General features: G+C 42.6%; 1 protein-coding gene across 3 annotated transcripts; it reads left to right on the plus strand.

The window, feature by feature from the left end:
* Window positions 1-3,537: 3,537 nt before the first annotated feature.
* Window positions 3,538-11,325, plus strand: LOC133105561 (MARVEL domain-containing protein 2-like). 3 transcript variants are annotated; one of them, XM_061215737.1, is made up of 6 exons: window positions 3,538-3,672; window positions 5,026-6,164; window positions 7,793-7,923; window positions 8,116-8,287; window positions 8,614-8,664; window positions 10,487-11,325. In XM_061215737.1, the coding sequence occupies exons 2-6, from the start codon at window positions 5,043-5,045 to the stop codon at window positions 10,604-10,606; spliced, it is 1,596 nt and encodes a 531-aa protein (XP_061071721.1). In that variant the 5' UTR covers window positions 3,538-3,672; window positions 5,026-5,042; the 3' UTR covers window positions 10,607-11,325. The 3 variants fall into 3 exon arrangements, with proteins under 3 accessions (XP_061071721.1, XP_061071722.1, XP_061071723.1); XM_061215738.1 differs by having other exon boundaries at window positions 3,586-3,672; window positions 4,955-6,164; XM_061215739.1 differs by having other exon boundaries at window positions 3,604-3,672; window positions 4,960-6,164.
* The last annotated feature ends 581 nt before the right edge of the window (window positions 11,326-11,906 follow it).

Genomic DNA, 11,906 nt, shown 5'->3' on the forward strand with positions numbered 1-11,906 from the left:
TTCTGCAGATTTGTCAGCTGCACATTCATGTTGCGAATCTCCCATTCTGCTACATTTACATTACATTAATGGCATTTGGCAGACGCTCTTATCCAGAGCGACGCACAACAAAGTGCATACCCATAACCATTTGAATCTTTTTTTTTCTTTTTTTTTTAACGAACAAAGCAAAAGTGACCAAACTTAACTATCCAAACACTGCTTACCTAGCCAACTAAAAATACCGATACACAAAGTAAATCACAAAGACAACAATTAAGGTTCACAGGGAGGTAGGGAGGGACAGGAACATCCCAAAGGTGTTCAATTGGATTCAGATCCAGTGACCAGGAAGGCCACTGAAGAACATTGAACTTATTGTCATGTTCATGAAACCAGTTTGAGGTGACTTTTGCTTTGGGACATGGTGCATTATCATGCTGGAAGTAGCCATTAGAAGATGGGTATATTGTGGCCATGAAGGGATGCACATGGTCAGCAGCAATACTCAAATAGGCTATGGCTTGCAAGCGATGAATGATTAGTATTAACAGACCCAAAGTATGACAAGAAAACATTCCCAACACCATTACACCACCACCACCAGCCTAGATTGTTGACATCAGACCAGGCTACCAGTCTTCAACTTGTTTTGCTGCTGTAGCCCATCTGCCTCAAAGTCCGATGTGTTGTGCATTCTGAGATGCTTTTCTGCTCACTACGATTGTTCATTGTATTGTTTTTTGCACCATTCTGAGCAACTCTAGAGACTGTTGTTCATGAAAATTCCAGGAGATCAGTAGTTACAGAAATACTCAAACTAGTCCGTATCTATGATTGTATGCATTGCACTGCTGCCACATGATTGGCTGGTTAGATAATCACATTAATATTAAGGTGTAGAATAAATCATAATAATGTGCTCAGTGAGTGTAGCTTTCTAGCTGACATTACTTCCCACTGACTTCCCCTGGCAGCTGTGCTTAAACTGTGTAATTAAACTGAGCACACACCCAATTGTTATTTTTCTTTTTAGATTTGGTTATTCTGTTATTTTCAGTGTTATTACAAGGATATTATGGAATGTCCTGAGCGCAAAAATCCCAAAGAATTAGGAGGTCAAAAGAAGAATTGAGGCTGTGCTTATTTGGGATGTGGCAGATGAAGCCACTTCTTCTTTTCTGTTCAGAAGTTCAGAATGTCACATGGGAATGAACATGACACATCTTAAAACATCTATCTCTGTATATCATTCTTTTTTCCCCATCCTGTGAGTGACTGCTGGCCAATGTCTCGTGTGCATTCATACATTCATACAGTACATTCCTTCTCTCTGCTTTATCTCTGTCTTGGCCACCTCAGCTAAATTCATCTGTGGTGGCTTATCAAAGAAAATGTGGCATTTTTTTGCAAAACGTGAATTCCAACTTCCATGTTTAAGGCTTCTGGGCCACTGAGTTAGCTTTGCTTAATGAAGACAAAGTAACTAACCGATTAATGGTGACATTAGTGAAGCCATGTCTAGTGTATGTGGACCAAATAGTTACTTTTGGGGACAACTGGCAGTTTTCTAAAGGATTAAACTGCATTATTATTGGTGTGTAAGTCTTAAAAGTGCAATCAACACAAACATATGTACAGTTTAATTAATCCTTTTTTTTGTGTTCACAAGCAACATGAGCATAAACTGATATTTAGCTAATATGTTTAACCTTACAGTACATTCAAGTAAAATATTGAATTATAGTTTTGAAGCTACAATCATAAAATTTAACAGGAAAAAGGCAATAGAAGCCATTTTGTCATTGTTTGTTCGTGAGTTTGTGTGTGTGTGTGTGTGTGTGTGTGTGTGTGTGTGTGTGTGTGTGTGTGTGTGTGTGTGTGTGTGTGTGGAAGGCCCACATGCTATGTGGTTGCAGTAGAATTTGTACTTTAGAATACATCTTTGTGGAAGGGACAGTAAATGATTGTTATACAATTTCATGACAAACTCCACCAATTTCCAAGGATTGGGTCAGTGCGCTAAAAAGATGTGTTGCTGGAGGTTCAGTCCCATGGCCTGGGTTGCTTGGCAGGGGTAAGATGATTTAGGTTCTTCAAACAGCTCAGCTGCTCTGGAATTGGCAGCCACCAAAGTTATCTTCATCTCTGTTCAGGTTCTAATAGATCTCTGTCAGTCAGGGCTTCAAGTGTCAGGCTATAGACTGCGACAGTTGGGGAGGAGACCCAGACAAAGAACAGGAGCTCCATTTCACTGTCCTATTTCAGTTCGGTCAGATTTCATAACAGCAGCAGTGCCCCAAAACTGAATGACCAATGCTATTTATATGAAAATGTTTGTATGTGAATGTACAAATTGAGCCCGATGTACACTTCTCATTCTCTGCATCACTTGTTATCATCTCAAGTATGTTAAATGTATGAGTGCATGGCTGGCCTCTCAATCTATAAAATGGGTTATATATGCAACCATTGAAGTTTAGTTAAAGCTTAATTAAAGATTAATTTATTGGCTCTTTGGTGTTATTTCACTTTTGTTGTATTTTTCAATTGGCCAAGACAGATTTAGGCTTACTTGCGAAGCTGTGAAAACAGTTCCCTCTATATACCACCAGAGGGAGCCATCTTACTTACTTACATCCTGGTCCACAACAGTGATTTTGCTGGTCATATCAGAGCTTAGGATCAGAGCCATGGGAATGAAACTAACGTGCTGGACAGAAAAACACAACAGCAAGACACATGATCTGGGTGCCCTGTCACGAAGTGCCGATTGCACCCTCAGTGGAATTGTGGCTCATTTTTATTCTATGGGGAAATAGTCTAAATTCTACTTATGCAATAAATGAATTAATTGATTTAATGAATTCACCGGTGGTCGGTTAGCAGTCAAACTGGCTGCAAGAGAGCCATGAGAGTCACAGTTAATTGAATATCTGAAGAAAAGCATGAAGGTTAGCATTCTTAAATGCAGTGCCTTACTGATGTTGCATTATTTACTTGCTGGTCTGCAAGTGCATTACTTCTCTTGGAATAAAAAAGTACTAACATGTTCAATATCTCACACACAGTCATCTGGCACATGACATTGTTAAATCTAGTTTAATGTATGTATAATACGAATGATACTATGTCTGCATTGCTGGGCAATTAGTTTTCCAAAAAGAAGTGAATTTTCTTTTAGCTTTTCTGTTCAAATATACATCACATATCCTTCAAATTGAATAACGTAGACTACATGCTTAGAAAGTTAATGAAACCTGAAATGACATGTTATAAAAATGAACGGAAATGCTTGTAAAGCTCAAAAGGCCTACACAAACATGTGTATAATACCAGGAAGGGTCCCAAATAATTATACACAGCAGCCACAGAAAGGGAATATAAAAACGGAAATGTGAAGCAGGGGTTTGAATTCATACAACATTATTTTTTCCTGCTTAGATTATGAATAATCGTTTTACAGTTTGGTTTATTCCAATCTCACTGTCGGGTAGCCGACTTCCTACTTGGCAGTCATGCTTCCAGGTAGGTTGCTCTCGACGGGCTATTGGTTGACGTCACTCTCTGGGATGGGTGGATCACGTGGTTTGTTTCCTGGCGCTTGTGGACCTCCGATTTTGGACAAGATACGGATTGTAAAGGAAAGCTAAGAAGTTTGCTTTAGAAAAGAGACTACTTTACTTACAAAAGGTACGGAAAGAGTATTTTAAGAAGTTAAAGAACGTGCATCAAAAGTTGAAATGAACAAGAATACAGTAGGCTATGAATGTAGTTTCTGTGTGCTATTCTAGCTAAGTGTTCTTCGCGAGTGCTTACAGCGCTTTGCTTGTCACAACATGTTCGTGTTTTGGTAGGCTATATAGGAAGTACAGCCAAAATAATTTGTCTAATATTACCTGTAATCCGTAGAACCTGAAAGACTTTTACATAATATTTGGCTTCATAGTCGATTGATACGATTCGGAGTGCCTGCCGAGCTTGCAAGTGCACTTTAAGTTGGATGCACACAACCGCAGCCTGCAACTTCGCATGTGTAAACTCGGCGCTTGCTTGTTCTCGCCGTTTTGTAATCCTGCCAATGTTATTAACATGTGCTGACAGATTAATTTACTAGTTGCTTCAGAGTAATCAGCAAACTATTACGTTCTTCAGGGAAAAAACAGGCTGAAACATTAGTAATTAATAATATTATCTATGTAGTTTTTTTATTGATTAACGGAATGAAATACAAATCTTTTTATGATCGTTTTATTACTTTTAACCAAATTTATTGTAATGTATGTTCAGTCACATATCATCATTGTTTGTGTGAAATATGTGTCAAAGAATATTTAAATGTCAGACTCGGAGGAAAGATATGTAGTATAAAGTATATTTGTAGTTTTTCTTTGTAGTGCTCTGTAGACTGTGGTTGATGTATGAACTTATGTCTCTTAATGAGAAGACAAACCTAGCTTTGGAATGAAGAGTTTGCTGATGGCTTTTGTTTCGTATGACTGAGTGATGCTGACAGGTGAATTTTGCCGTCAACATTTATTTTAATTGGTGAATTCCTCTTTTCTCAGTTCTCTATTGTGTTGTGGGATTATGAAGGGTTTATTTTTAACTTCTATGACATTTTATTTCACATCCCTGTAATAACTTTGTGTGCTCATCATTCATTTGTTCAAGCTTCACATCACAAAGTGGGCTTTACCGATGGCAAGCCCCCTGGAATTTTTTTTGTCTTTTGCACTCATACTGATAATTGAGTGCAGCAACTACACAGTAAAATGTTTATTTTTAAATTGACTCTGATGGAGTGCATTTAATCCCTCTCGGACTTGCATACTGTTGGAGTTAAATTAACACAAAAAATGTAACTATACTCTTAAATCTTGTGTGCTCAGTCACTCACTCACATCCCATCCTTTCTGCTCGATACCACTATCTCTCACTCACTTGTTCCCCTCCTTCATCTCTGTCATGCTAGTTTAGTCTCCCTCACTTGCTTGCACTCTTCCTCTCCCTCCCAATCTCTCCTCTTTTTCTTCCACTGAGCAGGTGTGAGCACGTCGCCCATGTCTTCTGGAGGAGGGCCGGCCTCCCGCAAAGACCAGGATCGAGGCGTGCGAGGCAATGACCAGGTCTACAGCCAGAGGGATGATGACTCCCTCCCTCCTCTCCCCGAAGATTTGCCCGTGGGCCCAGAGTTCGACCCCAGCGGCAGCGAGGAGAGCTACAGCGGAATAGACCTCAAGCCCGTCCACCGCTTCGTCCCCGACTCTTGGAAGAACTTCTTCCGGGGAAGCGGATCGAGCAAGAAGCCTCGGTCCACTCCGTCTGACAACAACAACAGCAGCAGCGGTGGCGGCCACAGCTCCACTCCACAGTCCCTCCCCGCTGCTGTCCCTGGTCCAACCGCGTACCAGAACCAGAACGGGGGCCCGGGGAACAACCACATCTTCCAAAAGGAGCGAGAGGCCGAGCTTCTGGCCTCAACGCTGGACATGGTGGATGAGCGCAGCACCCAGGCTTACCGCGAGCGGCTCGAGGCTTACCGCCGTCGCCGTGGATTTAGGGCCCATAAATCATGGGCGGGCCTGCTGAGGGTGCTGGGCTGCGTGGAGCTGCTGTTGGGCGCGGCCGTCTTCGCCTGTGTCTGCACATACATCCACAAGGACAACGAGTGGTACAACATGTTCGGCTACTCGCAGTCCCAGTCCCAGGGCTACGGGGGCGGGTACTCCGGGGGCGGGTACAACGGGGTGGGTATGCCCTATGGGGGTTCGGGGGTGTACTATTCGGGCCCGAAGACGATCTTCGTCCTCGTGGTAGCAGGGCTGGCCTGGGTGACCACAGTCTTCCTCCTGGTGCTGGGCATGACTATGTACTACCGCACCATCCTCCTGGGCTCCACTTGGTGGCCCATCACCGAGTTCATCGTCAACCTGGTCTTAGCGGTCCTGTACATGATCGCGGGCGTCCTGTACGTCAGGGACACCACCCGCGGCGGGCTGTGCTCCTACCCCATGTTCAACAACGGCCTGAGCGGCTCTTTCTGCCGCACCGAGCCAGGCCAGACGGCCGCCATCGCCTTCCTCTTCATCACCATGGTGGTGTACGTGATTGGTGCCATTTTGTGCCTGAAGGTCTGGAGGCATGAGATTGCCCGCCGGTACAGGGAGGACCTGCAGCAGGAGGTAGGGCTGTACACTACACGCGTTTGCAATTTTAAATGCTTTATTCCTTATTTTTGGTTCTGGTGTCCGCAATTTTAGATTTGTGATCAAACAATTCACATGTGGCGAAAGTGCATATTCTCAGCTTTTATGTTGTACAATTTATACAACCATGTATAAATTACAGAACTTTTTATACATGCCCCCCCATTTCAGCGCACCGTAACGTTCAGTTTAATGTTATGTAAATGAAAGTGAGTCAGGTTTAGTACTTTAGTACTTTGTACTTTATCCTTTGCATGCAGTAACTGTCTAAGTCTATGATCTATAGAAATCACTAACTGTACTGCAGCCATCTTCAGCTCCTGTCTTTTTCTCTTCAGCATATTAAATGCATGTTTAATTGGATTCAGATCAGGCGATCGGGCCCTTTGTGGTTACTGAGCTCACCAGTGCGTTCTTTCTTCTTAATGATGTCACATACAGTTGATTTTGGTAAGCCTAAGGTTTAGCCTATGTCAGCGGTAGTTTTCTTTTTTCTCAGCCTCATAATGGCGTCCTTGACCTACACTGGCACAGCTATGGTCCTCCTCCTGATAAACACTATCTACAGGCTCCCAAGGCAATCAAAGCAGAGAATCAAAACTGGATACTGAAAGCTTTCGTATTTCTGCACTAAGGAAGCAATTGAGCACACCTGGCTGATCAGAAGCGCCTGTGAAGCCATTTATCCCGAATATTATGGTGCCCTGAAATGGGGGCAGACTATAAAAGTGCTGTCATTTATTTCTACATGGTGTGAAAGCAAAATATATTGAAATCCGCTTTAATGAAAAAAAAAAAAAGAGAATTAGTATTTTAAACACATTGAATTGTTTGATTACAAATCTAAAATGGTGGAGTATAGAGTCAAATCAAGAAAATGTCTTTGTCACAAACATAATGGAACTCAGTATCCAGCACCTGAAGTCACCTTCTATTGCCAAATTGTAGTGCCAGTTTCTCATGATCCACTGAATGTGAGATTGCATACTTTGCTGATATGCAATGATTAATTGGTAGTAATGTACTTAAAATTGATGTGGTACATATTTACTTTGTTAAATGTCAAGTATGCAAGAGTTTAGTTCATTCCCAATTTGGTTTTCAAACACCCTGCACTAATACAAAAACTATTACAAAAGCTGTTAGTGTGGTATGTGCATATATGTATGTAGCATTTTGATATTGACAAACTCATTCTTTTTTCGTACATCTGTGTGATTTGATGCTTCCGATGTCTCTTTTAATTTTCTTTTAAAATATTGGTACATTTTTCTGTTAAATGTTTGAGGCAAATACAAAAACACGTATTGTAAATTTTCACCTCATGTCACAAGTAGTGTTGTTTGGTTTAGTTTGAAGCACAAGTATCTCTACTTGCAAGGCATTGCTGCCTGACGCACCTCCGCCGGTGCCATTGGGCCAGCTGCAGGGTCGTCAGCTGGGAGCCACCCTTCACAGATAGATTTAAGAATATGCGTTGTATTTTTTATTTCATAATTATATTGGTGAAGAAAGCTAATCATAACTTAGCTGAACCCACCTTCATGTTTGCCCTGCTATATATCACTGTTGAATATTTATTCTTCTCCCTGTGGCCATTGAAGAATGCAGTGGGTTTGACGGCTCCGGAGATGGTACAGGCCGTACCCATGGCGAAGCAGCCGGAAGTAGTCAGAGGACACATCCCACCTGCTAGACGCATGCCCAAGACCTTGATCATGCCTGATTACATCACGTGAGTATTCAACAGTTTCACTGTTATCAGGGTGGGTGGGTTTCAGTGGTCTCATTGCACATCAACTCTGGTTGATTGGGCGCCTACAAGTCACAGCACGTGAAGTGTCTTCACTCTGTGCGGGGGGGTTAGGATTGGGAATTCCAGACTGAGTACCAATATAAACAGTGCACCCCTCCCCACCCCCTGCAGGAAGTACCCCAGCATTCGAACGGACGAAGAGCGGGACCAGTACAGGGCGGTGTTCAAAGACCAGTATGCAGAGTACAAGGAGCTGCATGCAGAGGTGCAGGTGGCCGTGAAGAAGTTCGAGGAGATGGATGAGCTAATCCGCAGCCTGCCCCAGAACCCTGCCAGTCACATGGTCAGACACCACTTCCTCTTCCTCACAGTTCAACCGTGCGGACACACTGTGATGTATTGTACCTGTCCCAAGCCAGAAGTAGTTTATTTCCATGTTCACACATCCCAGTCTGCGCTGAGCTTATTATTGCTTTTATGTTTATAGTTGCTATGTACATCCTACCTTCTCTATTAAAGCGTATGACGGTTTTGGTATTTTGCTATTGGCCGTTTGCATAATTTCATCCTCAAGTGGGAATGTACACCCAGCTTATGGACACACACACTGTTGATGGATTCGGTGAGCTGCATTGGAAGTGAACCTTCATATTCATATTTTCCCTCCAGGAACGTAGCCGGATCAACAAAATCCTTCAAGAATATCAGAGGAAAAAAATGGTAAGTAACTAGTTATCTCGGATGTTAACCTGTTTCTCTGGAAGGCATGAAGACGTGAGAAGATACCACCCCCTTCATGCCCCTCCATGTTCTTGTCTCAGGTTTGTAAGTAGCAGATGCAGGGTGGTTGGGTCGATGAGACCAGTAGGCCTTGCTTTGTCATTGTTGTCTGCTTTTTCTGGAAGAACAATGAGTCAGGCCAGGGGGCGTGAGCGGGGAAGTGGGGGGGAGACGCAACCAGTCAGCTCTGGGTCATTCAGCCGGTCTTCTGGAGCAGAATCCCTCTATTGTGCCTATGAGAATGCTCAGGAACAGAGGAGAATTCCATTAGCCTGTATAGACCCCGACGTGATTTTCTCACACACACACACACACACACACACACACACACACACACACACACACACACACACACACAGGGAATGAGTGAGGGAGTGAGGGAGGGAGCAAGGGAGGGAGAGAGAAAGGGAGGGAGGGAGAGGGAGGGAGGGAGGGAGGGAGAGGGAGAGGGAGGGAGGGAGGGAGGGAGGGAGAGGGAGAGGGAGAGGGAGGGAGGGAGAGGGAGAGGGAGGGAGGGAGAGGGAGGGAGGGAGAGGGAGGGAGAGGGAGGGAGAGAGTGAGGGAGGGAGAGAGTGAGGGAGGGAGGGAGCGAGGGAGGGAGGGAGCGAGGGAGTGAGGGAGGGAGAGAGCGAGGGAGGGAGGGAGCGAGGGAGGGAGGGAGCGAGGGAGTGAGGGAGGGAGAGAGCGAGGGAGAGAGTAAGGGAGGAAGGGAGTGAGGGAGGAAGAGAGTGAGGGAGATGGGATAGTGAGCAAACTCTGTAGCCTGCAAGCTAAGCAGCCTCTGCTAAACAGTCATAAACTAAATAATATGCACAGTGTCAACCTCTGACCATAAAAAAAATCATTCTCATTAATCTGAGCTATCTGGAAATGTTTAGAGATCACAGATTTGAGCCTATATACTGAGCCTATATCTTCAATTAATGGCTTAACCTTCTGCTTGCCCCTGTGGCACAGCTTTAGTTCCTGGTTGCAGTGTTCCCTTGGTGACCAGAGAACCAGTTTTCTCAGGTGTACAGCTTGTACTGTAGTTGCCCTTGTGGAGGTTATATCATGTGACTGCACGCTGGCTGATTCATTACGGAAAAAGAGAACGCTTATCACCGTACATTCCTCCAGCTCTTTGTATCGTGCCTTATCTCTGTTCCTGAGTCTGAAATAGTGTTGTTCTGTAGGGAATGTAGTTTGGATTTAAATGCATATAAATATAATTGTGAGTTTTCCATTTATATCTTGGGCTCTGTTCAAAATATTGATACTGCAGAATATCATAAACAGCCCATGTATTGATACATAGTCGTAATAAAATTCTATTAAATCTCATGAGATGCTGTGCAAATATTTAAGCACGAATACTCAAATTTAGTCAACTAAATGTTTTTTTAGTTTTTTTTCTTCATAATGCATAATTTATATAAAATTCTAATGCATTGTATAGGTGGTCATTGGACCTCATAGGCCTTTGTGGTTTTTTTGGGGGTTTTTTGGCTGGCTGTTGTTTTGGCATGATGTAAAGGTATTAAACAACGTATTAAAAATACCGAATTATCTGCTGTCTTCTAGGATTCACACCCAAAAAATACAATGTGATTTCATGAGAATGTAGCATTTACTACGGATACATCAGTTAGCTGATTACATCACAGCATCCACGTGAGCAACTGCAGTTGAAGCAGTTATTTTAAGGATTTGAATGAATGTGACATTTTTAAATTTGTTTTTATTTGCATGTGTTTAACCACAATTAAAACTGCTTTAACAGGATCCTGCATTTCTGGAGAAGAAGGAGCGGTGTGAGTATCTGAAAAACAAACTGGCCCACATTAAAATGAAGATACAGGAATACAACAAAGCCACAAACTGGACGGACCGATACAGCTGAGCAGCATCTGGACAGAGACACGGGTCTGCAGTTTCATTTTCTACCTGTCCGCACACTTTCTGAGACATTTCACCGAGCAGACTCACATCCTCCCGAAACACACCCAGACGTGGATGTGAAAACACCGTGTTACACACCGAAAAGACACAGGACACCTTCTTCCCCTCTCCACTGCCAAGTGAATAAAAATGGGATGCTGTTTGATGACTGAAAATGTTACTTTACCTGAATCCGGATTAGTTACCAAAAAAGTATTATTCGTGCCATTGTTAACTTTGTTTTAAATTACAGTAATCTGGATTGTACCTGGATGTTGCTTTCTATGCAGATAATAATCTTTTTTGTCTGCATACCATGATAAAGGGATGTCATTTTCACTCTTTTTTGATATTGGTTTATCTTTCTCCATTGTTTTTCAATGGTATTGTTGCTGAGCAGGCTCTGCTGCCCTCTTCCTGTTGCAGATTGTATATACTGAATTGTTTTGGAAAAAATACATTATTTATTTCTTTGGCAGGTGCCCTTACCCTGGGGTAACTTTCCATAGCTTAGAATGTCATTCCTGTTTGTACAGCTAGATATTAGCATAATAGCAGCCAAGTCCGCAACCCATGTACCTGATATGAACCACTGCTACAGATTGACTCTGAATACATGTCAGTCTGCTTTAGTTATGTGCAATCAAGATTTAAAAGGTCAAATAAAATGAAAAGAGGAAATTGTAGGTGGCCTCTGTTCTGATCTGTAGATCAATATGATGGTTCTGGTTTTTGTGCTGGTGAAAAAGTGGCATGTTTTATGTTTTGATTCTGTCAAAAGTTTTATTGAAAATACAGAGCATCATTTCAATAGAATTTCTATCTTTACCATAACAATTGCCATAACAAACATATCAGTGAACAAGGTATGATATATGTTCATGTCATGAAAATATTGTCCAAATTGATGGACGAGGCTGCTAATGAGTGCTAATAAATATAAAAGGCATAAGAAATGAATGGCACACTGTGCCACTCATTGACATTGTAGGGATAGTCTGAAAACTTTGCCACGTAACATATTGAAAGGACATCTACCAGGTTAGTAGCACAGGCATAATATAAAAAAGGAATAGCAGGAAAGAGATGTGCACACTGACAGTTCTGCACTGTCTGTCTGGAACTCAAAGCTGTGGCTCCAGAATGTTCTCAGTGTAATTGTTTTCAGGCACTTAGCCTGGCAGGTATCGTGTCCACTGCACACACTGGCCAACAAGAATGGAATCTTAATCCAGTGTCCCAACCTGTTCCGAGATCCCGCT

Source organism: Conger conger, chromosome 12 (genome assembly GCF_963514075.1).
Source record: "Conger conger chromosome 12, fConCon1.1, whole genome shotgun sequence".
Taxonomy (NCBI): domain Eukaryota; kingdom Metazoa; phylum Chordata; class Actinopteri; order Anguilliformes; family Congridae; genus Conger; species Conger conger.

What these genes read in the sequence shown, in the direction of transcription:
- LOC133105561 (XM_061215737.1), top strand. Translation starts at nt 5,043, where the DNA reads ATGTCTTCTGGAGGAGGGCCGGCCTCCCGCAAAGACCAGGATCGAGGC. An exon ending in GGGAGGACCTGCAGCAGGAG is followed by an intron (nt 6,165 to 7,792) that starts GTAGGGCTGTAC and finishes TGGCCATTGAAG; the next exon opens with AATGCAGTGGGTTTGACGGC. An exon ending in AATATCAGAGGAAAAAAATG is followed by an intron (nt 8,665 to 10,486) that starts GTAAGTAACTAG and finishes CTGCTTTAACAG; the next exon opens with GATCCTGCATTTCTGGAGAA.